The following is a 27,833-nucleotide window of genomic DNA, read 5'->3' on the forward strand; positions in this document are numbered from 1 at the left end:
CGATACTCGAGTTGAGACTACCCGTATCTTTTTATTAGCTTATAGGATTTAGGATTTTATTTTATTGTGGGTCTCCCTTGTAATAAAAATACGATATCTACAACTATCAATAATTGACAACAGAATCTTAAACTTTCAGTTTCTTGAACGTTTTCCTTAAAACCTTTTTTATTATTGCAAAAGAGAAGGGAAGGGCGCCGACGGTGTGGTCATCGCCAATCACCACTGTGATGGTAGGCGACTCTATCTATGGGGTGGTCATCACTAGTGAGGCCGAGGCCCTACCTACCGAAATTGAGAGAACTCCGTAATATATTTTTGAGGCCTTGCTGGCGGCCATCATCACTTCAATTGGGTTTACCGGTCACCACTATGATGGCCAAGAACCCTAATTAGGAAGGCGGTGTCCACCGGGGAAGCCCCAACGACCACCGATCAAAAGTGAAGGGACCCTATCAATAGGGCATTGCCAACGACAACCACTCGCCTGGTCAGGGTTGCCGACCATCATAGTCACCGGTGACTCCCATTGGGGGGGGGGGGGGGGGTGGCCGCCTGTGAGGTCTCCATCGCTGATCCCCTCTTCTTTCCCTTTCACGATGGAGACCTCATTGGAACCCACCAACTACTACCCCTCGCCCCCAAAAATTGAGTCGCCGGCGACCTAGTTTTAGGGTGGCAGCTGCCGGCGAGGCCCCCCACCATCGATCATCTCCCCTTCTTCCTCCACATTTTTCATTTTTTTATTCAGTTTTATTTTTCTATTTTTTAGAATGATTCTTAATTAAAAATTTATGTGTGGCCTGCTCAATCAAATCTATGTGCCGTGTGGCACTACAAGTGCCACCTTTGCATGTCCAGTTGAAATTTATGGAAATTTGGATGGATGCTAGATGGAATGAAAAATAAATGTAAATTTATGATAGAATTATAACGGAGCAATGGGAAAGAAAGATGTACTGAGGGGTGTTACCTGGGCGTATGAACGTAAATTGGGGGCGCAAAAATATAAAGTTGTAAGAGAGCGATTATGTTCCTTCTTCTCATTCGTAAGGATAAGGAAAGGGGGAAATAGCTTGAAAAATCATTTATATTCATTAAATTTCTCGATTTACCTATTTTTTAAATTTTGACATAAAAAATCACAACGTTTATCTCCATTCTCTTGATCTATCAAATTGTCAATTGGGTTGTTAAAATTATTGACGTGGCCGTTAATGATACTGATATGGCAGATGGTTGCCTACGTGTATGGCTTTGCGGCGAATTTTTTAACCTCAAAAATCATATAGTTTGCTTTTTTTCCCTCATCCCCGAAATATCAATAACTTTTCCCTAATCTATCAAAAAATCAATAACTTTAAAAAATCGGATAATTTGCTTATGTTCTCTCATTTACCAAAATATGGCTTTTTTCAAAAATCACATCTACCAAAATATGATGCTTCTTTGAATGATTATAAGTTTGAGCTAGGGACTTATATGTGTGTTGATTTGAATGTTAAAAGAATTTTTAATAGAAAAGAAGTGTTAAAACAATTACACATTTGTCATTTGCAAATCAAAATAATATACATATATGTTATTACATTAAATAATATAGGAATTTAGATATATTATATTGCAAAAACAATAATCATGTCAAAATAACCATTCCAACAATATTTGTGCACACCAACATCTATAAAATTTTGGCATGGTTATTTAGTATGGTTGAACTTGTTGGACACTTGGACCGATTACTTTAGCATGGTTAATGTAGATATAGATTTTTGGAACCAATTGTTATTAAATTTAGATAATGCAGATATGATGAAAATGTTGCAGATAGAAATGCATCATTTCTGCATTATCAAAATTTAACACCTAAGTTACAAACACAAAATTGAAAAATCCTAAAATTCTAAAAAAGCTTATCTGGAAGAAAAAAAAATAGTTGAAGAACTCACATTCAAATATCTCACTGTGAATGTACCTAAAATTAAACTACATGCATGCGGGAAAATGACAATAGGTCATGGATTTCTATATTTATATTTTTCAAAATAAAAGTAAAATTCATTTTTCTTAAATATTAAAATATTCAAGAAAATAACGATCGGTTCCACAAATCTCTATTTATTTATTTTTAAAATTTAAAATTAAAAACAAAGAAAATTTAGAAAATCGATAAAATAATGAAAATAATGAATTGTTCCACAAATCTATATCTATATATTTGTAAAAATTTAAAATTTTATATTTTAGAAAAAGCTTACAAGATTGAGAAAATTTCATTTAGAAACGAAGCGTTGTGGGACCATCTGGCTCACGCCATCTTTACCTTGTTTTCATATATATATATATATATATATATATATATACAGATATGAACTTAGATATATTATACTGAAAAGCAATAACTATGACAAATTAACCATTCCAATAGATAATTTCAAACCTTTCCCGTTCGAAAGTTCGAAATCATTTCTTATAAAAGATTATTTGGATTCAGTTTATTTTAGGTCGATCAATTCAATTGTAAATGAATTATGTTGTATAGAGTAATCATGAATTTAATTAAAAAGAATCGAATACCATTGTTTTAAGACCACTTCAGAATAGGTTCGTATACAAAGGAATGCAAGATCTAAAATAAGCTTGTAACAACAAATTAAATTGAGTTTTTGGTCAAATCTGGTTGATTTTGAACCGATCTCAAATCCAGTGCTTTGCATTTTTCATCTAATCATCGTACCTTTTAAATACAAATAACACTTTTACCAAAATATAAAAATAAGATAACAGAGTCCAATTGAATTCATTTCAAATGAATTGGATTCTGGCATGCAAGGGGATTCCAAAACTTAGTTGAGAAGTGCAAGAGTTCAATTGGAATCCTAGAAAATTCATTTTAGAAGAATTCAATTGAAGTTTGTTGTTTGGTACTAAAATGGCAAAAGATTGTTTTTTAAAATACAAGATTTACATTGAAATTCAGACCGGGGCAAAAACAACCATATATACTTAGTCAAGATTCGATTCATTTTAATTTATGACTAACCACCTAAATTTTGAGACTTACAAACATATTACTCTCTTTCAAATGCATTCCAAATAAGATTATTCAATTCATTTCGATTAAATTCTTTAATTTTATAAATAGCATAATTCATCTGCAATTGAATTGAATCGAACCGAAATGAACTCGGAAAGAAGAAAGGTGAAACGGGCTTTTTGACGAGATGGTCTTGGCCTACCTGGGCTGGTCTGGGCTGCGATCAATTTCAATTCGGGCTCTCAGCTCCGGCGGCTACTTCTCTTTTCTTTCCTTCCTTCAAAAAGCACTCTGCTCCGGTTCCGATCATTTACACTGACTGAGCTGCTGCTGCTGCTGCTGCTGCTCTCAAAGTCAATTCGGGTGCTCGAATCTCCATTGGAGTTCAAGAGACTGAGAGCTTAACACGAAGCAGGAGCTTAGCGGAAGAAGAGGAGGAGCTGGAAATGGTGAAGAAAGCGTGGAGGATAATCCCCAGGTCCTTAATGGAGACAGTACTCAACAACCATGCTCAGCACCACCGCGTCCCTCAGCCCCTCATCCTCCACGGCCCTCGCGGCGTCGGCAAAACCACCCTCATCCTCGACCGTAAGTGCCCTTCTCTCATTATCTCTCTTTCAGCGAACTTTTAGCAAACACCTTGTGGGTAAGCTTCATTTCGCATTTTTTTTTTCAGCAAAGTGGCTCGCCTTTACAGTGACTAAAAACAAAACTGTTTTTATTGAATGCTCAATGTTCTTCTCTTTGGATTGGATGGCTTGCCTCTTGCTCTTTCTCTACAAGCCGTGAACAATCAGTTGGAATGAAATGCTCTGCTTGCATTTGCTGCTTATATGAATTCTAACATTGGCAAAAACTGCTGCTTCTCGTCTTGGTTTGTTTCAGGGCTGCTAAGTGAATGGAGCAAAGGCCCCCACATCACCGGCTATGTGGACTTGGCTGAATCAATCAAAGATCACCACCCAAAACACGGTGGCTCTTTCCCGTGGTATTCCTGGTCCAACTGTGACCCACCCGCATTATCAGCTCTCCGGGCCCAGCTTGAGCACTGCCTCGAATCAATGGTCCAAGAGGGTGTAAAGCTCGGCAACATCACTTCGCAACAAGTATTCACTACCCTGAAGAAATGGCATGGCCTCAATACAGCTCTGAGGCGTGTCCTTGAGAATCATAGCCCCTCAAAGAATGCACTTTCTGACAAAGTCACAGGCTCAAACCTGTGGAGACGAGCAGTTTTCGCTTTGTCCAGCAGGTGTAATGCGGAAGAGATTAATGGGCTCCTTGGATTGGACAAGACGGTAGAAAGGATATCTCTAATCAACAGTATACTATTCGAGTAGTAATGGCAGTTCAGAAGTTTGAGCATGCATGTTCTATTTGCTATTAGAATAGATATTCAAGTGCCATATTTGCATGTCTTATTTGTCATTAGATAGATATTCAGGTGCCATAATCAAATCTGTGTCCCCAGTTTTGGGATCATATTCAAACCGCATGTCACCATGACATGCAATTACTTGTACGGACCATACCTTGTGGCCAGCCCGATGATTCTCTGTATTTGTATAGCTCATCTTTTGTTCGGCATTTTTATACTTATTGTAATTTGATCAGCAGGGTGAGGGCTTGTCAGTTGAGGAGGCTTCATATTTGCGTGAGTCTATCGTCGCTTTGAAGTTGGCTAAGGAGGTGATTGAGGTGCAGCAACGGTGGAGAAGAAATGCAATGACCCATTTGAATCGGACAGGTGGATTCTCTAGGTCATTAGCACATTCTTGTACAGATTGGCCATGTTTGTTGCTGGAGTTGTTGTCAGAATCTGCTGAAATTGGTCATTTCCAGGTACTTTGTCAGTATTTCTGTCTATTCAGCTGCGATGGAGACATTTTGTCAACATTATGTAGATACGATATTCATATTTTCAAAGCAAAAACATCTCAATTTGTAGACGTTTAACTTGGTTGTATACTTTTATTGCAATTGGCAGCCAAAGCTGGTGATAAACAATATTGAAGTGCTGAGGAATGCTATTCTGACCGATGATTTGTCAATTAATGCACCAATGTACCATGACAGTCTCATATGGAGAATAATTGCTCTCGGTGCAAATGAGAGGATCATCCCTGTCATACTTGTGACTTCAGATAGGTAAATGGCTCTTCTGTAGGTTCTTGCATCTGAATTCTTATATTTCCTGCCACTAATACTAACTTAATATGGTGAAGTAAGAGTTTCTCGTGATACATCATTTATTTGGAAAAGGAAGCATGTGTGATTGAGCGAACTGAGGTCCATGTAGCTTTATTTCTTTCCAGTGGAGCCGAAGTGTCTCTCTTCTTCTTCAGATCCGTCCTCAAGTTAAAGAATCTTTAATTCCGAAGTTTGACCTAAGTAGCCAAGAGTTGCTTAGTGTTGTTGGTTCAAACTTCCCCATGCTGGAGAATTTTCGCTGTTAGTATTGAGGTGTAATGTGAATATTGTGCATGGACTCTTGTACCCGTTAAAGTGGTGATATTTCAGTGTGAATCCGTAGTACTTGTCTCTCAATATTTTCCAATGTCCGGTTATCCCGCATTACAACCTGGCCAGATAGCTTGTTCCATGTTTCTGTGATACTTGAGAACTATATCAGTTGTTTATTTCATATTGATCATTTTCTTTTTTCCAGTGTTGGTATTTGCAGGCACTGTGAGTTAATGTTTAAAAAGTTTAATCTATTTTCTGATTTGTTCTCTGTTACTTCCGTGCTAAATGCAGCTACTATTCATACCGCGCCTTCATGGATTTCGGGTTTCCTGACATATTCATCTCTCGGGAGGTAATCAAAATGGGCATATAGTACATATTTTAGGCCGTAAAGGATATTTTTTCTAGAACTTGTGCTTTCTCTGTAACCTGAAGATCTTCAGGATTTTAATGCCGCGATGAGTTACTGATTTTTTCAATTGTATGGACAGACATTTGGTTGGACTCCACCAGAAGCTAAAATGCATATGGTGGCCAGTTACTTCAGTAACTCAGAGGTGAGGAATCTCGATTGCTGCACATGTTATGACAACTGTTAATTGAATTTAGGTCTACATCTCAGCAGCTCTTCTATGATGGGATTTCTAGAAAATTTGGATACCTATAAGTAGTTTGTCCTAGGTTCTCATGATCCCTACAATCTTCAGCTATCTCCTAGTTTAAATTCTAGTATGAATCATCCCATTGTTAATATCTACTCATTTGATGCTACTAGACAGATGCATCATCTAACATATAATATTCTCTCCATTGAATATGTAGTGGCTGGTCATTTCAGAGGTACTGGGGCCAAATCCTCGACATCTTTTTGAGCTCTATGCCCTCAAACAAAGCAATTATTACTATAAGTAAGAATTTTCATATTTGAATGGACCCTTGTATTCTAGCATTCTTCTGTTGTATAATTGCATGGTAGTGCAGGGTTATAAGTGACAAGACTACCACATTTGAAGACATTGTGGATGCATACTTGGCATATTTGCAGGTTATGAATTGGAATGCTCTGCTAATGATTTATTTTGAATCTGAGATATAACAAATGTATGATGCAGTTATAGCTTTCAGGGTTCTCATTTTAGCTTATATTCATATGTAGATTACTGTGGTGAATCCTGCCTTGGATAGGGCTCTGAAAATCATCCAAAAGTTTGCTACTGATGCTCAAAGCGGACGGATTTCGAAAGATAGGTTACGTTTTGGTGCTCCTTGGCGGCATCCTCCGCGTGCAGCGGACCTTAACCAGAGTTTGGGGTGGGCAAAGCTTCAATTACTGGACTTTGTTCAGTCTTTGGTCAACACAGAATTTGGGGTAACTCTTTTGTTGGGCAATCTTTGAATATAGTATGCGGAGTCTAAAAGGAAAGCTTACCTAAGCGGATCAACTATACTTTCCATGTTAAAAAGAAAAAAAACAAAGTATGTGATCCCTTCTGTTATGACACAAGGATTAACCATTTTGATTAACAGTGCTTTTCTTTAGATAGTTTTCGTTGTGTCTCTATGGTATGTTCATGTGAAGAATATGAATTAATTACCTTCTCTGACAGGTAAATTACCTAGCTGATTGTAGCCTTGAGATCTTGGATGATCCAGCAGCTGTTGCAATGTTAGAGGTACTTCATGTTTCTGTCTGTATATAACTGCCTGTCCTCCAAGCAAATATGAAATCCAAGCGGACATAGAGTCTAAATCTGTGCGATACATATGTCAGACAATTTACCTGGTGTTCCATTATTTCATTTATAGAGATTCCTTCAAGGTTATTGCTTTTAGCTTGTGACTTTCATGATTGTGAGTTCACATTTTTCTGTTTTGAAGGTGGGTTTGCTCTACGCCCAGCGAGATCCATCTATCATTAGACCTGTATCACGTGGCATCCAAAGATGCCTTGTGAGATGGTATAACCTCTAAGCTACTAAATAAGAACTACAAAGACTGTTAGACTTAGCTCGATATGCTGATAAATTTGAGTCCACAGGCTTGTGGAAGAGAGAATGAGGATGAGCTTCTGGAAATCAGTCCACCACCAATGGCACCGGATCTTCCGCGGTCGTTATTACCGTCATTTGATGTTGCAAGTTGGCTACAAGTGAATTATAGTGTATGTAGAATTGCATGAACAGCCTTTTATCTTAACATGTTTAGTAAGCCTATATTCGTAATCAGTTCCCATTGACTTTGTGTTTTTCATCACATGCAGGATAGATACATGGTAGTAAAGTGATTCTTTTGCCAAGGCCGATTTTCTTTGAGGTTCTTGGAGCAACACCAAGTTTTGAGAGATTAATCTCGTTGTAAATGCATCTTTGTACTCATCATATTGCGCGACACGCCCTTGTTTTGCTTTGCCTACCTCCTAGATTTAAGACATTGAAGAAACAGTCTGAATTGCAAATACTGTTGAAGCCATTGATGCCTTGTTGCCAGTTTATTCTCGGCGCAAAACTGTGGAATGTGCAGAATCATAGCACCAACAGAATGGTAAGATTTTATATTATTGGTTAAGATTTCATAATTTGCTTACAGGAATATGAGATCGGGGAATAGCAAGGATAACTGGATATGTTTCCCCAGAGCAAGTTTCTTCTGTGGGCTCTAAAGTGATTCTCTTGCCTTTTTAAGGTACCAAATGCAGCTTCCGGCATCAACTTGTTTGTAGACTTGAGCTGCTTGGAACAACAGGGAGCAGGGATTCCGAGTAGAGTTTTTAGAGCTGAGATGAGTTTAGCTCACCGAAGTGCCAGACAACATTTAATAAAGGATTACGGGTTGCGAGCAATGACAACAGTGTGAAGACTTCGTCAAACATTTACATTTGGGAGAGATTTCATAACATACTTTCTGCAAACTGGAGTCAGGTCGAAAGATGTCCAACGCATTGTAAGTTGTAACCCGATGAGCCAGTCAATTTCAACTGATTGCTTGTATCAATGAGTAGCGATGCCTAAATAAGAATGGCTTTTTAGAGTATTTGATACATTCACTATTCAATATGCGGTATTCCGATATTTAAGGAAGACCAGTATCATGACAAGCAAACTGCTTATCGCAGCTGCTGATATGTTTTCGCTTGCTAGTGATGAGGCAGTGACCCTCCCGTTGGGTTTGGTACTTAAAGGATCTGTTCCGGAGGGGTCAGTATGCAGAAGTAGATTGTCTCCGTTGGAAGCTTCAAATTAAACTTGAGCTCCTTTGCCAATAAAGGTTCGATAAGGGGAGATTCCCTCGACCCATAATATGTCATGGATCAATTTCTACTGCTCGAGGAACAGGCAAGAGCTGCGGTGTAGTAGGAGACGATGTCTCGATACTCGTGTCTCTTTATGGCAGCGAATTCCCGACCAACACGTGTAAACTCGAAGACATGAACCTTTCAGTTTAAGGAATTATTTTTTTTTTTTTGGATCGAATCCAGCATTCCCTTCATTCATTAAAAAAAAAAAAAGGATCCAATACAATAGGCCTAAATCAGGCCCGATACAAAACAGGAGGAGAAGGATACATCCACAGAGAGCCTGATTATAACAAATGCTCTATTTCTCTAGTAGTCCTCTGTGTTTACTTTGAGCTTTTCTGCCGAATTTCTTGCACCCGAACAATCGAGCTCGCACAGAACCTCTGATGAAGCCCCTGACTCTATCAAAAGATTGGTTTTCTCCTTCAAAAATCTTCTTGTTTCTGGCCTTCCAAATATAATAGAGATAGGCATTCCACGCTAGCCTAACAAGCGAGGCATTACAGGATTTGCCTTTTAAATGCTTTGTTGCCCAATTTAGGCTCCTCATACCAGCTGCCAACTGATCTGTGAACACCACTCTCCTGCAATACCTTCTCCCAGACCATCTTAGAGAACTTGCAAGCGAAGAAGAGGTGATCTCTACTCTCGTTATCTTCATTACAAAGGGGAAAGATCGAACCAGCTGCCACATTCCATGCCACAACTCTATCAAGAGTGGCCAGCTTATTGTCCAGAGCTAACCAACTGATGAAGCTATGTCTAGGAATAATAGGAGTTTTCCATACTAAAGCATGCCATCTCACACGAGCTTCCTTCCTCAGAGCATTCCAAGCGCTGGCCACAGTGAACTGTCTCTTATTGTCAGCCAACCAAACCACTACATCTTCTTTACCAGGTACAAGATTGACCGCAGAAATGATCTCATGAATAGCCTGCCTGTTCACAGTTCTGTACTGCCATTGAATGCCCAATGATCTTGTTTCAACTTCAGCTGCAGTAGCATAAAGTGGCATGCCAAATTTCTGACCACCAGTCCAACCAATAAGAGGGCAACCCACATTCCAATTATCAAACCAGAATTGAACATTCTTCCCATCACCTACTTCGAGTTTTATAAGAGGATATGCAAGATCTCGAAGCTTCAAGACCTTCCTCCAAGCATATGAGCAATGTCTAGGAGTCTTTTAAGTCCCAAAAACACCTCCCCTTGATCAGATACTCACGGACCCAAGCAATCCAAAGAGAGCCTGCCCTCTTCATGAGGAGCCAAATCAGTCTAACATTACAGACAAAGATCCTCTTTTGAAGTTGCTGAGCTGTTGCATCCTTTGAACCTCTTCTCTTTTAATGCCACCACAGAAAAATTCTGTTTTGGCAGGATTCAACCTTAGCCCTGACATCTTGTAAAATCTTGAAAAAAATATCAATGATGACACTCAAGGAGGCAGCTTCACCTTGAGTAAAAATAATAAGATCATCAGCAAACCCAAGATGGGTGGGGTGAGCTTTCCTGCAAGTTGGATGATAGGCAATTCTTCCTTCAGCTGCTGCACTGTCAAGGAGTCTCGAGAGGACTTCAATGGTCATGACAAAAAGATAAGGAGACAAAGGGTCGCCTTGCCTCAATCCTTTAGATCCCTGAAAGTAGCCCTCTATCCCTCCATTTATATTAACTGAGAAAACAGGCCCTGTAATACAAGTTTCAACCCAATTGATGAACTCTGCAGGCACCTCAATGGCTCTAAGGATATTCAAGAGAAAGTCCCAGCTGACCGAGTCAAAAGCCTTCATTATATCGGCTCTACTGGCATATCTAGGTGAAATATCCTCCCACATATAGCCCTTAACCAACTCATGAGCCATTAAAATATTATCACCAATGCTTCTACCTTTTATAAAATGCACTTTGGTTTGGTGAAATGAATTCAGAGAGAAAACATTGAAGTCTATCAGTGAGAATCTTCGAGATACATTTATAAACTACATTGCAGCAGGAAATGGGCCTATGTATTCAGCCAATTTAGAGGGTTTTGGAACCTTGGGAACCAAAGTGATGCAAAGTGTGATTTACCTCTTTCCGCATTCTGCCCCTCAAGAAAAAATTCTTTACAGCTTTTAGGAAGTCAGAGCTAATATGGGACCAAGAAGCCTTATAAAAGTGTACATTATACCCATCAGGACCAGGTGCACGATCCTCATCCATGCTCCAGAGGACCCTTAAGTTTTCACAATTGAAGAACGATCGGGCCATGCACCTCATGAATCATGATGAGTTCTATCTAAAACTATATTATAAGGACTTCTCTATTTTCACTGCTAAGAACGATTGGACTTCGCTGGCTGATCATTTTGTGTTTTGTGATTAATGGGACTTTAAAAGCGACTCAATCACAATCTATCTATTATTATGGACTGGACATGACTCATTTTGTAATTTTATAATTATACGATTATAAAACACCATCTTTCATTTTTTTTTCCCTTTCTTTTTTCATAACAAGAGTTTCATTGGTTAGATTCAGCCCGGTTAAAGGCGGTGCAGGTGGCTCAATATTGGAATATTCTCATATATAACTTTCGGGATGATTTGAATCTAAAACTTCTCCTACAAAGTTTCAACCGTAAAACACCAGACCAACCCTATCAAGTTCATCTTCTTTCATCTCATTTAAATAATCACCATTAAAATAAGGTTATGATTATAAAATTCAACTTAAGTTCACCCAGCTAAGATAGCGTAAATATATATATATATATATATATATATTTGATCTAAGGTGGTATTTGATGCCACTAATTAAGTGCTGAAATTAAAATTTCACCACTTAATTAGTGCCGGTCTCCATTTGGGAATTGGGGGCGGATCACCGATCTTTCTAAAATTTGCAGCAGTACCATCAAAGTTTTGTGATTGGAAAAAAGGTCTCATTTGTGGGACAAACAAAAGGGTGACTGAGGGAGCGGCGCCAACCCCTTTCTCTAATCACTGCTCTTATGTTGTTTATTTATTTATTTATTGATTTCATTATATTATATTTTATTTTAAAATTTTCAAAAAATGATTGTCATACAAAATGCCACGTCATTACGTCGACAGTCATGCAGGAAAAGTTAAGGTCATCAACCCAAAATTGACAATTTACAGTTGATAGTTACAAATATAAATATATTTTTACACTAAATTTTTACAATTTTTTGTTTTCCATATCAAAGTGTTACATTGGTAAAAAAAAATATACCAAATGTGCAATTTACTCACTACTAGTCACTACATCTACTCGTTGTGCAGATTATCATTCGTACCTAAGTTGTATTTTTTATTATTTAATTTCATTTGTTTATTATTGTAAAGTTTACTCTAAAATTATGTTTCAGTTAACTATGAATATAATATACTAAATTAATGAGTGTTCTCCGTTAAAGTACCTTTTTTCCAACCTTTTTTCCAACTACTCAATATTAAATTTATACACTTTCCTAATAAGAATACTAAATTCAAGTCGGTAAAATTATTTAACCAAAATTAACATAATTCAATTGATTATTTATGGTTTTTAAAGCAATTCTTTTTTTGATGTTTACCACAAGATATTCGGAAATCCAATGATCCCAGAGTAATTAAAGATACGTAGGGTGGGCCTATTAAGGGTTGAAAATCTCTTAATCGTGAATTTTTTCATTCACAATACTCGAACTGGAGACCTTACTAAAGGAGAAGAAATGTTGAACCATCTGGATCAACTCAAATTTATTATTAAATAACTTACTTTTAGTAATGAACTTTGACATATTGAGCTTATTTTACATCTTATGGACATAATAAGGTACTCGTAGAATTTAAAAGTTTCAATTTAAAATAATACAATTTACTTATTATTTTTACTAAATTATCTAATCTCTTATTTCACGTATGCGTTTGTCGTTTGCATAACAGTTTAAATAAGGTGATTCGTATCAAAAACCTCTATTTATATTGATATTTCTAATTTTTTTTAGCAATTTGTCTTTTGATGCCATTTATTAATATTTTTATTTAAAATTTCTATTGATGAAAAATAAAAATGTTCATCAAAGTAATGTCCCTTTGACTTATTCGTGGAAGTGGATTACTCAAGGTGCACACAAGCAGCCCTATGTACCCCCAGTCACATATTAAAAAAAGTTTACATTGTATATATATTATTGCGAATATGATTTTATTTTTACATGCAGTCCATGTATAATTTAATAGATTTTTCCATGAAGACTGAATGAATTTTTTTATCAAAATTTAATGTTCTTTTCTTTTTCAGTATTTTTAATGGCATTTGTCCTATGTATTAAACAATGAATTATTTTATAACAAATAATTTAATTTCAAATATACTTATTTGCCACCATTTAAATTAAAATTTGTTCAATTTAACTGTTATGCGTTAATTAAATTTGCAAGATTATCATATCTACATTATTCTCAAACAAGTAATTGCATTTTCGCAATCTTTCAAAATGCATAGTTTCAATTTCAACTTAAATTGATCATTTAGAATTTTGCAAGCAAAATGTCGAGATGAATTGAACAGATTTTAATTTGAACAGATGAATTGAGATTTAATTTTTAAGTAAATTGACAAAGCCTAATCAATGTTTCCAACATGTTATATTAAATTGGGTTAATTACCCAAAAAACACGAATTTTTCATTTTGTATCATTTTGTTCAACCCAAAATAAGCCTCAAAAAAGAATTGTGGGGGGCATATATGTATTTTCTGCTGTTGGCCCCCACTCAAAATGTGGTGTGGTCGCTAACTCAGATGCCATTAGCCACATCATCACCGTTAAGATCCCATATCAAATATTTCCGTCAAAGTTCATAAGGGGAGTAACCGCATTCTAGATGTGGCACAAAAACGTTAGGTCATGCATTTTTTGACAATTTTCAAAAATTCGTGATAGAAATGATACAAAGTGAAAAGTTCGTACTTTTTTGGATAATTAACCATATTAAATTATATGTAGGTTATTAGATAATAATTTTATTAAATTTTCCATGAGTTAAATTAATATTATGAGTTAGTCAATCTATATATAAAATTACCTACTAGTCTAGTTAATGAACCTATCAAATACATCTAACTACATAAGCAATTAATGTCCATAATAAATATTATCATTATTCAAAAAATAACTATTAGTATATGATGTAAACAATAAATGTAACAAACATATATTTGGATCTGATGTAATTCCCATTGGAAAGAAAATTGTTAATTACACGTATAAAATTGAAACCATAAATATGTAATTGTATATTGAGTTTTTTTTTTTGTGGGGGGGTGGGGGGGAGGAGGATTTGCGTGGATTAATTAATTTTAATTATACAATAAATGAAAAAACTTAATTAATATCAAGATGGGGTATCTGGAGGGTCTTACAATGAGGAGTCGAGAATCTGTCAATATATATATACACACACATATATATAATTAATTTAAGGAAAAAAAAAGAGATATTCGCACACTGCGAAGTTACATGACTAATTTGACATATGGTAAAAAGATGACACTGATCCTCCCAATCTGTCTTGTCATGATATCACATATAATACCTACGACTTTAAGCTTTAAGATCAAATGGACAGCATAAAAAAAGCGGGAGAAAATGGATAAGTAAAAACAACAGAAACTCAAGAAAGTCCTATATACTTACACCCAAACTGTATAATTATCTCAAACTATACTATTTATGAAACTCTTGACTCAATCAGGGAAGAGGGGGGGGGGGGGGGGGGGGGGGGGGGGGGGGGGGGGGGGGGGGGGGGGGGGTGGGGTTAAACATGTACACAGGTGCTAAATGTCTTTTCTAATTGTAACCTAATAACATTAATCATGTAAAGGGTCAATATTTCCAAAGAAAATCAAGGTCCATTGCCCCAGCTGAGGTTGACCCATAATTTTCAAGCAGCATCCTCACAAGGGACTGGTCATGGAGCAGAGCAGTATCCTGGTTTTCGAGATAATTCTGAGATTGAGAAGTCGGGTAACTCTCGGACGAATTAGAAGGTAATAGCTGATCGGCAGCACTCACATTGTTGCTGCTATCATCAATAGCGTCTTCCTGTGGATGTCCATGTGAATGATTGGTCGACTCGGAGAAGCAGGTCACGTGATGGTGGCGCGTCTCTTCGGTGGCGGAGTTGTTATAGGGAGAAGAGTCCGTTAAGGGAGGCAAGACTGACGGGTTTAATTCCGAGTCCATCCTTGACAGATCTGAGATGTGTATTTTCTTCCCACCAGCACTCTTTCGGAAAACTCTGCAGATCACCCACTCTTTCTGCAGCAACCGGAACAAATATCGACCATTAGAGTACGGCTAGGAATTTCCAAAATCGAAAATCTTGTATACATAGAAATCGGCGTTTCTTTGTGCTGGCTTAAGCTTTCAAGCAAGTCGACTAAATATCAAAAATAGAAGTCGCGGTTTCTCGCGGGTAATCTTTGCTAGCCTGTGGTTTTTTCGGGTGTAAATCAAGATGCAGATGAAAACAGCTCATAACGAGAAGCAAAACCAATCATCTTGGTGGATTCGCCAAACCGGTAGTAGATAACATTAGTACCGAGAAAGTGGAGCAAAAGGAAAATCCATTTTCAGTTTACCTTGGCCGGTTTTGAAAGATTAAGTGCAGAGAACCTCCCTTCGAGTCGATATTCATGCATGACCCAGTCGGTTTTCTCGCCCTTGGGTGCCCTCCCTCCGTAGAAAACCAACGTTTTCTTCATCCCGACCAGCGTCTTCATCCTGTATATCTCCTTGTCCTTCCCGGTGGCTTTCCAATAGCCCGATGCGGTCGCCCTGTTCGTCCTCAAGCCGGTCGGGTACTTCCGGTCCTTTGTGCAGAAGAAGTACCATTCTTTCTCGCCCATTTTAGCTCTCCCTTTTAAATTAAACCCAGAAAAAAGACAACAGATAGAAAAGAACATGATCAATCATTGCATAAGAACAGAGCAAATGAAAGACAGAGGAGGCAGACTGTTTCATAATCCATGACACTCACGAGGCAAGTCCCAAGGCTCACACTTGTTCAGATCAACCTCCCCCATGGCAAGGGCCCGGAATCGGGTATCGAGAACCTTCGGGGACAGGTAATGAGTTATCAGCTCCTCATCGGTCGGGTGGAACCGGAATCCCGGGGGCAGGTTGATGGGCTCGTCGTCCCCACTAGTACAAGGATTCCTCTCCATGTAGAAACCTTAATTTCGACGACAGAACACAGAGTTGTACCGAATCCAGGGGGAAGATGCTAAATGCTATTGCTATGGAACTGTTTCTGACCAACAAACTATATAGTGGGGGGATTATATGGTGGAGGAGAAGCGTGGTTCATAAGGAAACTTTCTCTTCTGTCTTTCCTTTCCTTTTTTTCTTTTTTCTTTTGAATAACATTTATGTAGAAATAAATGATATTATAATAATAATAATTTCCTTTTCCAAATTGACCAGGGACATTTCATCTGTATTAATGTCAATTAGGTAAAGATTAACATTCTTGTTAATTTAATTAATTATTTTTCTTTTTTTTGGTGTGCAACACCGATATTCCGAAGGTCAATGGACCCTAAATCCAAGTTATAACAAGCTAAGCAGTAAAATTATTTTATCTATTCACAGGACTTAAATCAAGACTTTATTTAAGGGGATTAAACGCCAAAGTCGCTCGAACCAACCTATTTTTGATTATCTATTAATTAAGTAACTAATGTGTGCGTATATATGTATGTATATATTTATGTATATATTTTTTGTTAGTTGATGTCTGCTGAACCAAAGTCATCTACTGTGCTGAATAGATAAGGGCACTGTGGTGGGGGCAAGGTGAAATGAATCTGCACATAGTTCCCCATGTTAATTTTTGCCATATAGTTACACTAGACGACAAAAGGTTCTTGTCCTTTGGCCGTATTATCCATTTAAGTTCTTGTCTAATTATATATATATATATATATATATATATATATTATATGCATTTACAGTCAGAAAAAGAAGCAGCCCACCAAAAATTAAACAATAGAAAAGGGATGCAATATGCAACATCATGTACTCCATATTTCCAAAATATTCGACTTTTTTCCTTAGAATGAAATCATATATATGATTAACTTAGTTATTGCTCTCGGCTCCAAGCAAAGGTAAATACGGTGCGAATAACTATTTCTCTCCTCAAAGGTAGTACATAAATAATTGACGGGATATATATATATATATATATATAGACTACATATTGTTTCTGAGGTTTAAACCTAGATTTTAAATGCAACTGCAGGATCAAATTATGGGAGAGAATCCATAACCTTTTGTTTGTGGTCAAAGTTTCAGAATCAAGTTAATCGCCATATCCTCAAAGTCAAACTCAAGGTGGTTCCTGCTTCGAAACGTGTTGGGTTGGGTGGTATACATAATTTGGAACTCTTTCTCATTTTAAAGAAATCGTTTATGTCGTGTTTCAAAGTTAAATTATTTGACTATAGCATATATAAAAGCAATAATATTCATATAAACTTTATATATATAAACACAGAAACGTGCACCGATATGCACTTTGAGGGGGAGGGGCAAGTAGAATTAAGGCCGAGGAAGGATGGAGAAATTTTAGAGAAAAAAAACATGTGGTCGACAAATTTAATTTTACTAAACTTTTGAAGAATAGTTATATTTAAAGAGTTTTTAATATGCACACAATTGAAGTAAATGAAGAACTTTGTGTTTTCAAGATGCCATTTTAAGTTTTCGGATAATAGAATTATCATTTTTCACAAAAATCTTAATGTGTATAAATAAAATTGACTAATCTATTTATATTATATTAAAGTTAACTCCTCGCGCTCAAGCAACGAGGGGCTCCAGTTCATTTCATGAGAGATTGCCATGTCAGATTTTTTAGCATTTTCTAGGCTTCTCATCGAATGTCCTTTTGGATGCATCTAAATTGTAAATTTGAACAAATGAATTTACTAATATCAATCAATGTATCTATTTATTGCAATAAATTAATATTCTACTATCTTCCCTTCTCTAGAATTCTCTCCTTATTGGCCCTCGCATCCCTCCCATCCCAACTATATATAAATCATCTCCATGAAATCTCATTGTTTAACGCAATCAAAGCACCTAATCAGTCACCAAACCCTCCATTCGATTCCTCAAGGCTAGGAAGTACACTGAGTGAATCGACGTCAGCGCTTCTGTCTACATCATTGTCATCCTCGAGTTTTTTACCGCTGAGGTAAGGATTGACGTTCTTGACTTTTGATAATTTAATTTCAACTTTTTTTGTGTGGATTTCAATTCAAGATTGATGATTTGATTGATGTTCTCGGATCAAGGTGGAGGTGGCGGCAACGGCTACAAGGTCCCAAAGTTGGCGGGGAACATGGCGTGGGTAACATGAAGACGTGGATCGTGCCAAGGCACATTTGGTCGCCCGTGAGGAACGGAGAGGTGATGATCGCGAAAGATGGTGTTCTTCCGAACATCCACAACATGCTCCTCCAAAAGAAGGCCTCCCTCGGGTCGAAGTACGACCACACAGACAACATTGATTGAGCCCCTTCTGTATCGTTGTTGTTCCCATTCTTTGGTTCTTTCAGCTTTCATGTGTGGCACTATGGTAGTGTAGTTTGAGTTAGCACTACAATTAAAATATTGTTTTTCGCCATGGACTAATTGCGTGAATTTACTCACTTTTTTTTTACAGGACAACAAAATTATTTAATATTGGTGGACTGGGTGTGAACTCAAAATTGCTATCGAGCTATTGCACTATAAAATTTTCACTTTACAATGGTATAAAGATGTTGATTAGTTAATAAATCAAGAGTTGAAATGTGAGATTATTATATATGGTAAACTTGAATTATTAGGAATATAAACTGCGTAAATAATAAAATGTTATTTTCATAAAACAAAAAGTGATAAAATGCCGAAAAAATAGAGAGAATTGATTTCGGATTTGCCTTATCAAGGGTTGCTGTAGTTATTTCTTCAATCGTTACCTTACTAATCGTTCCCGGGCTTGGCTCTGCCAAATTTTCTTTTCAATTGTTTTCAAAATTTTAACTGCTGCACGGGTTAAAGAACTAGTTAGAAATAATTTGTTTAATCATAGACGGAACTATGAAAACAGGCAAGTACACTAACCTCTTCTAAATTGATTTAGTTTCATCTTTCCATAATGTAAATTTTGAATTCCATAAATTATTATCAACTGATTATATCATACAATTGGCTGGCTGGATGTACGAACATTTAAATGATGCAATGCAAAATAAGAACACTGCGTTATTAACTGAAGGGTACATTCATTTCCAATATTCATAATTAGCATTGTTCTATACATAGATTGGGAGGGAAAATCAGAAAAAGAGAATTTTAAGGGATAATTAAAGCCCATAATGCTAACAAATTAGTTTCATAAGAAAATATCTAATGCATTGGCAATCGAGGTTGGTCAAAAATTGAGAGCTTTTTTTAATTCGATTCTCATTGATAAAATGTTTCAATTCGCTATCTCTTATTAAATTAACTAAACGTTTTTGTAACTGAGAAAAGAAAATATATACAAAAGAAAAATCACTTGCCCTATTAGAAAGAAGATAGTTTGGCCTCGACCTTCTTGATCTACAAAAATCATGCGTACGTCTCAATTAAAATATTGACATCTCGTCGAGTATTTTGAGGTAGGGATGACTATATGCTTAAAATTTCAAGGTTAAAGACTATAACAGGAATTTCCACCAAAAACAATGGACTAAAACAAGATTATAGGAATTTATAATTGATATTGAATATTTACATAGCGTTTGGCAACGAAATTAAGTTTTATTTAATTTGATTTAGTTTGATTTGAGGAGATAAAGATAAAAATAGTTGGAAAAAGTATGTAAGAGAGTTTGAAGAAGAAAATAAAAAAGTAATGATTGCATTGTTGAATTGAAAAAAAAAGTGTTGAAATTGAGAAAAAAATATTGAATAGTTGAGAGAATTTAATATTAAAAAATTACTTTAAATAATAGATAAGAAAAAGTATGAGAGAATTTGAAAAAAAAAGATAAAAAAATTAATGATTGTGTCGTTGAATTGAAAAAAAATAAAGTTAAGTTAAATAAAATCAAACTTTATTATCAAACATAGCAAAGTATGGTAATGGAGTGGAGTTAAACTTCACTCTATTCCAAATATTAATGTGTATATTTAATTATTGTGTATATTTAAATAAGATTGTAATGATTGTTAATAAAAAGTATGTATGAGAATTTATTATTGAATAGAAAAAAAGATAAAAAGTAATGATTATGTTGTTGAATTAATGAAAGAATTGAGTATAGTGGGGAAATTTATTATTAAAATTTGATTGTAATAATGATTAAAAAAATATGTGTGAAAATTTATCATTAAATAGGAGAAAAAGACAAAATACAAATGATCATTATTAAATTTATCGTCTTTAATGTTCATTAAATTTAGTGGACTAAATCATTTTTTTTGTTTATATGCTATCATATTTTTCTCATATGTACTATTAATTTTAAGTATAGCATGTTTTAAATATATATTTCTTCAAATGTAAAATTAACCTTACATATTGCAAGTGTTAACCCGGGCGTTGCACGGAAATTTTCTTGTGTATATGGGATTGAATTTATATTTTCAAAATTTATAAGAATATTTATAGATTAAAAAAGTCAATTATAATATGAAGTTTTAGTTACAATTGTGGAAAGATGAAACTGAATCAATAAATAAATAAATATATATATATATATATATATATAAAGTAGGGGCAAGCTTATGAGGAAGAACTACGACTTTTTTGTTTTGTTTTTTTGTTTAGAATCCTCAACTCATGGTTTATCGACTTTTGAAGTACTTGGATAATTAATTCAAAAAGGGAAGATTCGTATACCTGTTCATATATCAATAAAGAATTAACCTTTCAATATCGGTCAAATGAACATTTATTATATTATATTTGTATTACATTCAACGAATTTTGGGTGTTGGCTTCAGGTTGATTAACCTTTCAATCCTAGTAAAATGCATCTGCACTATATTTTGTAAGGGCTATATCCAATGAATTATGGACACTGTCCATATTATATAAATGTAGTAATATACGATGGAAGAAATTTTTTAAAAAAAACTAAAATTTCTCTCAACTTAAAAAAGTTTCTCGAAATTGAGACTTTTTTCAAGTTTAATGTGCCAAATATCATATAAATAGAAGAATGAAAAGTACATTTTACACATAGTCTATCAACTCACTATAATTTTTCCTTAACCCTAACCATGCATAACATGTACAACTCTTTATGCAAATGTACATATTAAAATATTATTGTCTCTTAATATATATAAATGTATATATATGTGTGTGTTAATTGCATTTTCATAAGACTCGTGCATGTATTTACTTATCATTATGATTTTCACTTATTTGACTCTCTCTCACACAATATAATGTTTGTTATATATGTTAAGTATATAGTTTTAAAATCTTTTTTTCTTTATCAACATTGATCAGTTGATTTCGTATTTACTCTAGCACAAAATTGATAAAAGATTACAACGCAATGCACATGTATCAATAGTTAATATTAAGTTGAGAGTTAAAAAAATGATCGTTTGGATGAAAGGGATTTAATACAATATCACTTACAGTCGGCCTAAAAAAGAAAGAAAGAGAGACTATTGTTCGGTTTCTTGTTAGTTGAGCTTCTCATACCATTTATTCTTGTTTCCTATTTTCTAATAACAATAAACACAATGGCATCCCTTGTAATGTTTAAAACATGGCGTATATAAGTTTTATTTCAGCTTTTATATATCATATATATGTATATAGATAATATTGTGAATACAATTCTGACTTTTTTGACGTACCCAAAGTCTCCTTATTCAAATTTATTTATTTCCAGATTGTCATTCTAATGTCAAAAAGCATCTTAACCCTTTCTTGCACCAGTCCAAATTTAATTCATAGATATTTCTAATATTATGAATGGAACAAATTTATGTTTGGAATGGTTTTATTTTTTAGTGAGTCGATCTAATTCGAACCTAAATAATGTGATTTATTGGACTTTCATATATCAGGGTGAGGTATACAAAAATTATTCATTTAATGGAGAACAGGAATTACGAGCTAATTAATTAGCTAGCTGGCAATTGCCATCACTCTTTTCATTTTCTATTCCTTTTCTATCAATTCCATTTTTCTCGTCTTTCATCCAAACCTATTCAAAAGTGACATTTGGAAAGTGTAGGTAAAGGACTGTGTGGCCCCGCCTGGAGCTCTAATTGACAATGACAATTACAAGACGCTAATTATTGTCAAATTAGTGATAGTGCCATGCATGATTTAGCCACTTAATCGTGGAAAAATGAAACCCCCGTTAGGCCTAATTATTTCAACGTTACTGAATGAATATATAGTAAGAAAACCCTAATAAATTCTCCCTAGAATATGGTTTTCATCCACTTTGAAAGTAACCTTTCCTGGGTTGAACAACTAATGTGATATGATCACTATCCAACCCCATGGAGATCCCAAATTAATCATGTTCTATATTGCATTAATCAATGAGTATGGTAGCCCGTTGTTTTGTCTCACTTGCCGTCGAGCAGAATTTGGATTAAGGTTTGGTGGACAAGACAGTTGAATTCGAATTGCAGTGAAATTAGACAACTTCCTTAATAGTAACACTCTTATCTATATCAATCAAGAGAAAAGTCATAAATGAAGAAGTCATTAGATAATCAATAAGGTTTGAGGGTAATCATTTATAATTAAAATTAAATGTATTATGTCCCTTGTAAAGGAAACTATTGCGCGGATTGGCTTGTTAGACAAGTCGTCTCTCTTCCCTTTGGTGTCTGTGTTTTATTTTCAATTCCTAACGACCTAGGCCATTTGTTGTTAGGCAATATTGTTTGGGATTGTTATACCTTGTCTTTGTTCTCTTTAACTTTTGTTAGGACTTTGACCCCGTTAGCCTACCGAAAAATTAAATGCATTATCTCACTGGAAATTAAATGCATAATAGTGTTTGTTAGCTGTAATACTAACTTAATTGTCCATCGAAGGGTTTATCTCATGTAAAGACTAGAGGTCCCCGTATAAAGGGGACCAAGAGCAACTCGAAGACCGTGTGACACGTAGGTCGATGCTTCAACCCGGTGGTGCCCCAGTGTAGTATAATTGAATCGTGCTCAACATGATCAACGGCGAGAAGGCGTTGCGTTTGATCGAAAGCCAGCTAGTGAAATTAGTTTTTTATTCTTAAATTATCTTGGTTCAAGATGATTTTTCATTTTTCTTTTACACTTTTTTCTAGGAAAATGAGATATATCCTCGCATATTTAATTAAGACCTTAGTCACTTGTGAAATTTGGAAAAAGGTTGAGTTGAAGTTGAACACTACGTACTGCTACTTATTAACCTTTAGATTATAGGAAAAAATTAGGTGAGGAGTCTGTATTTGTTGAGAGGAAAAACCTACTAATCCAAATCTACCTGAAAGAGACGGTGATGGCGTATCAGTCGTTAGAATTTTACCACTCTTATCATGATACTAGGGTTTCTTCTTTCGGGCAAAAAACAAATAAACCCATCCCTTTAATCGAAAGTTTCGTAGGAATAATATACATTATTAATTATCATCTAGAAGGAAGAAACAAGGAGAAATATATAATATTGTATACATTTTTATGTGTCTATGTACGTATAAATATACATACATAATGAATTATAATATATCTCATATATATATATATATATATATATCATATACATAACAACGTTGTACCGGTCTCATGTGATTTCCTTTTTTTTTTGTTTTCTGCAAAAAGATAATATTTTTGAATATATATTAATTATTTTATACAAATTAGCAGAGATTTATTAATTAATATTATTATTGAATAATAAAATTAATAAAGAAAAGAAAGTATGAGAGAAAGGAAGTGGGGAACGTATGTAGATGAGATGAAGAGGAGACAGAAAGAGGAAGGGTGAGAGTGTAAGAGGAATAGGGTAGTTGGTGTTGATAGTTAATAAAAATCCGAAATAATTAAATTTTTTTTTAATTTCCCGTGGTTTAATGGAGAAAATAATTTAATTGATTGAGAATCATTAAACCTAAATTATTTTTAATTTCCCGTGGTTTAATGGTTCTCAATCAATTAAATTATTTTCTTAAAAATATTTTGGTAGAATAAAAATTACTCTTATTACCTTCCTTCCTCAATTTTGTGATATAGATAACATATACCGTGAGGTGTCCAAAACCCCCTCCCAAATGAGACAAATACTATGAGTAATATTGGCAAACTTCAGCAATTCCCCCTCTCAAGAGAACCCTTTTAAAGGATGAAAATTCATAAAAGTCACGTCCCAGCGAATATATAGTGCCTCTTTTGAAACTTTCATGTTACAGGTCTTGGAATCCTTTTTTTTTTTTTTGGGGGGGGGTGGTGGCGGCGGCACTGGAGAGATACATCATTACAGATCTTTGACTCGCGCCATCAACATTTGAAATTCCATATTAGCAGGATAAACCCAAGATTTGGAGGGAGGGAGGCGAAGTACTTGGGAATGTAATTTTTGAGTTGGAAACTAATATAATTAAGAAATTTTATCAAAATTTGAAGAATAATATATAAATTTTCTTTGAATGTTAAGATTTTTACAGGGAGTGATTGCTTCCTTCGTTTTATCTTTGTGTATTATAGAGATACAAAGTCTTGTGAAACTAATAACAACAAGATCGACACTTCTCTCTTTTAAGCTAGATATTGCTTCTAAAGGATAAAACAATTCGGACCACTCAAATATTACCTCTTCGACGAGACCTCCCATGTCGCAAATCTTGGATACAATCCATCATCAATGTATAAACATAATGGATCTCAAATAAATTATCATGCAATTCTGGACAAACATATGGGTAGCTGGTGAAAGGGAGGGTTTTTGTCTTAGTGCTCCTGATTATTAAACTTTATTTCACAATTATTGTCCTCTAATTACTCCATCAACATATTCTCTCAACTTTTCTATCAGGGGTAATATAATGTTTTTGAAATATGACTAAACCTCCTTATTAGCTATCTATATATTATACAAGGATTGTTGCTTGTATCAATTTCGGCGCGCACTTGGTTATTCATTTCGGAAATTCCTAAAATATGGTGTCAACATATATATTTGTTTCTTTTATTATTATTATTATTGTTGTTGTTATTGTGATTTAAAATCTATATTGCATATTAATTAATTAAGACATTTGCTATTCTACCGCTATTTATTAAAGTGGATACAATTATTTCTTAAGGTGGATACAAATATATATACACACACGTAGAGCACGTATATTTTGGTAGTATAAAAAATTTAAATAAATAAATATATCAAATATAGTTATAGTACTTTTTAACCCTTAATATTATTTAGACATAAAAAGGCATGATATTTTCGGTAATATAAACATATGAATAGATAAAAAAAATTAATACATAGTTTTTAATTATTTTACTATTTTTTTTAGGATTATTACGCCATATATCCCATAATTTTACTATTTTTTTCAAATCTATTACGTCCTTTAAAAATTCCTCAAAAATGCCTATGGTTTACATCTTGTTTCAAATCTATCAAGCCATCAATTTATCCGTTAATGAAACGTAAGTAAGCTATCCCACGATTTTAATTATTTTTCAAATCTACCCCATGATTTCAATTTTTTCTCAAATCTATCTCGGATAAATGGCCACAGTGGCAAGAATGGACTCATTTACGTTCCACGTCAGCAACACCGTTAAATGTTAACGGAGAAATTAATCCCATAATATATTTGGAACCAGATGTAAACCATTAGCCTTTTCTAAATAATTTTTAAATCATGTAATAGATTTGAAAAACGAGTAATATTATGAGATATCTAAGGTAATACCCCATTTATTTTTTTATACTTAGCACATTGGTTTCATTGTAACCGAATTTTTTTTAATCATTTAGAGAGACAAATTACTAGTTTTTTTATTGTTAATTATTAATTAGCTCCCATAATAATGCCGCGACCCCAAACAAACAAAATCCCATAACGCAAAAGTTGCTCCTTTCCTTTTCAGGGAAAAATTTAATTAATCCGCATGGACGCGTGGAGGCCCTTCACCCACTTGGAGAAACTTTAATCAACTTGGCAACCTCTCATAAACAACCTATGACTAGGATTAGCTGGCCAATCTGCCACTAAGATTTTTGGAATTCCATCTCAGGTTCATATTACACTTTCACACCTGCCAATTATAATTATAGAGATTAAATTTTGTAGTTTCGAATATATATTGAAACCCTACGTACATTTAGAGTGATCGATCAAACATTTGCTATATAAGGGAGACAACCAGGCGGTTTAAAAAAGAAGGTAGTGCCTTCCCTTGGAACCATATATAGAAAGCCCATTAATTAAAAAACTTTTAGTACTCTATAATCACACAAAATTAAATATAATATGAGTGTTTAATTATTAGCACAAGAGGGTTTCCATTGGGTTTTTGGTTGAATTTGTCCCTGTGAACAATGAAGAAGGAATTAAGTTGACACTGCCGCCATTGCCGATGTAGACAAAATAAAAGCACCCACTTGGTGCTATGTGATTGGTTCACGGAAAGTTTCTTACCAAACTTTAATTATAAATAAATATATAAATATATGGGACTTTCTTTTTAATTAGCATTTTTGCTCATGAACTTTTTTGCAATGTGGGATTTGACTGTTTAATCCCGGTTCTTAGTTGGCAAGTGGGCCCTGCTTCCTGTTCTCCGACAGACGGGTTGAGAGAGACGGACACGTGACATGTCATGACTGGGGGCCTGGTTGAAAGGAAGAGCCACAATCTCCGATTTATTATTGAATTACAATATCATTGGGTTGCTTCATCAGATATTATACATTATCGCAATACATGATAATCTTCTCTGGTAGATGTTTGAAAAGAGGTGACAGCAATTAGGAGTTTTGCACATGCTCATGGACAAGATCTCGTGTATAACAAGTATATTATGTAACATTATATCATCGATTTGTAATCATTTTGATGCGTTGAATAACTATTAATTTGTAACACATGTAACTCGCATATATATTACATATAAGACTTTCTCATGTTGATGGGCTGGATTATTGTCGAGGAAATTGATTGATCAAATTTCTGTTTCATGAGACTTTTCTGTTTTCTTTTCTAGTTATCAATAAAAAAATAACGATATAATCTATTGTCCGTGAATGTATAAGAGACCAATTTCGATACGATTAAAAAAATATAGTAATATAATATATAAACCGGAAAAATAAGTTGAGTACTCAACAAGAAATCGTAACAATTTTTACTCCTTGTTGTTTCCGCTCACGATCTTCATCTTGTAGCTAGCCTGTTTTTATCGATATTCTACGGTCTGATGAGAAATGCAAAATATGGCCCATCTTGACACTACATAACATGTTAAATCATATATCTAGTTGTCTACTCCATGGTGAAAATTGTGTCCCCCTTACGAGTGCAACGTCTCATGGATATAGCTCCTAAAACGTGCTCAGCGAGCAACGCACCTAGCAATATTTGCGCATGGGTCTTGACGTGTACGTACACCTCAAGAAATTGGACTTCAACAAATTGGAGATGTACAATAGAAAGTTGGGGGGTTCAACTTCGTCATGGTCGTCTAGATGTTATTGAACCGTGATATGATATGTGAATAAAGTGGATATTCTACATAGAACGACCAACATTTTCAGCCAACTGTGAAAATCTATTCCAACTCTTTTTTTTTTTTTTGCTTTTGATAGGTAAAAATCTATTCCAACTCGCTTTCAAATCTTGTGAAGATTTAGGAAGGGATTTCCATGGATGCACGAGATGACGTAGATTTGCTTTGTTTTAATTGATTCAAGAAAAAAAAATATGTATCATGCTAGATACCAGGTCATAAGGAAGTTAGAG

The 27,833-nt window shown here is 34.9% G+C and overlaps 2 protein-coding genes across 3 annotated transcripts; one reads left to right on the forward strand and one right to left on the reverse strand.

The window, feature by feature from the left end:
• Window positions 1-3,201: 3,201 nt before the first annotated feature.
• Window positions 3,202-8,546, forward strand: LOC116215068. 2 transcript variants are annotated; one of them, XM_031550637.1, is made up of 14 exons: window positions 3,202-3,625; window positions 3,923-4,335; window positions 4,652-4,879; window positions 5,025-5,185; window positions 5,795-5,855; window positions 5,995-6,060; window positions 6,326-6,411; window positions 6,485-6,548; window positions 6,660-6,872; window positions 7,111-7,176; window positions 7,382-7,461; window positions 7,542-7,664; window positions 7,764-8,044; window positions 8,186-8,546. In XM_031550637.1, exons 1-12 carry the CDS (start codon window positions 3,484-3,486, stop codon window positions 7,654-7,656), a joined length of 1,695 nt encoding a protein of 564 aa, XP_031406497.1. In that variant the 5' UTR covers window positions 3,202-3,483; the 3' UTR covers window positions 7,657-7,664; window positions 7,764-8,044; window positions 8,186-8,546. The 2 variants fall into 2 exon arrangements, with proteins under 2 accessions (XP_031406497.1, XP_031406498.1); XM_031550638.1 differs by having other exon boundaries at window positions 4,655-4,879.
• A 6,093-nt stretch (window positions 8,547-14,639) lies between these two features.
• Window positions 14,640-16,142, reverse strand: LOC116215731 (NAC domain-containing protein 100-like). The gene is made up of 3 exons (XM_031551567.1): window positions 15,836-16,142; window positions 15,438-15,715; window positions 14,640-15,114 (listed from the first exon to the last, which is right to left on the reverse strand). Exons 1-3 carry the CDS (start codon window positions 16,020-16,022, stop codon window positions 14,680-14,682), a joined length of 900 nt encoding a protein of 299 aa, XP_031407427.1. The 5' UTR covers window positions 16,023-16,142; the 3' UTR covers window positions 14,640-14,679.
• Window positions 16,143-27,833: the final 11,691 nt, after the last annotated feature.

The sequence above is a fragment of the Punica granatum genome, chromosome 7, assembly GCF_007655135.1.
Source record: "Punica granatum isolate Tunisia-2019 chromosome 7, ASM765513v2, whole genome shotgun sequence".
Classification (NCBI taxonomy): domain Eukaryota; kingdom Viridiplantae; phylum Streptophyta; class Magnoliopsida; order Myrtales; family Lythraceae; genus Punica; species Punica granatum.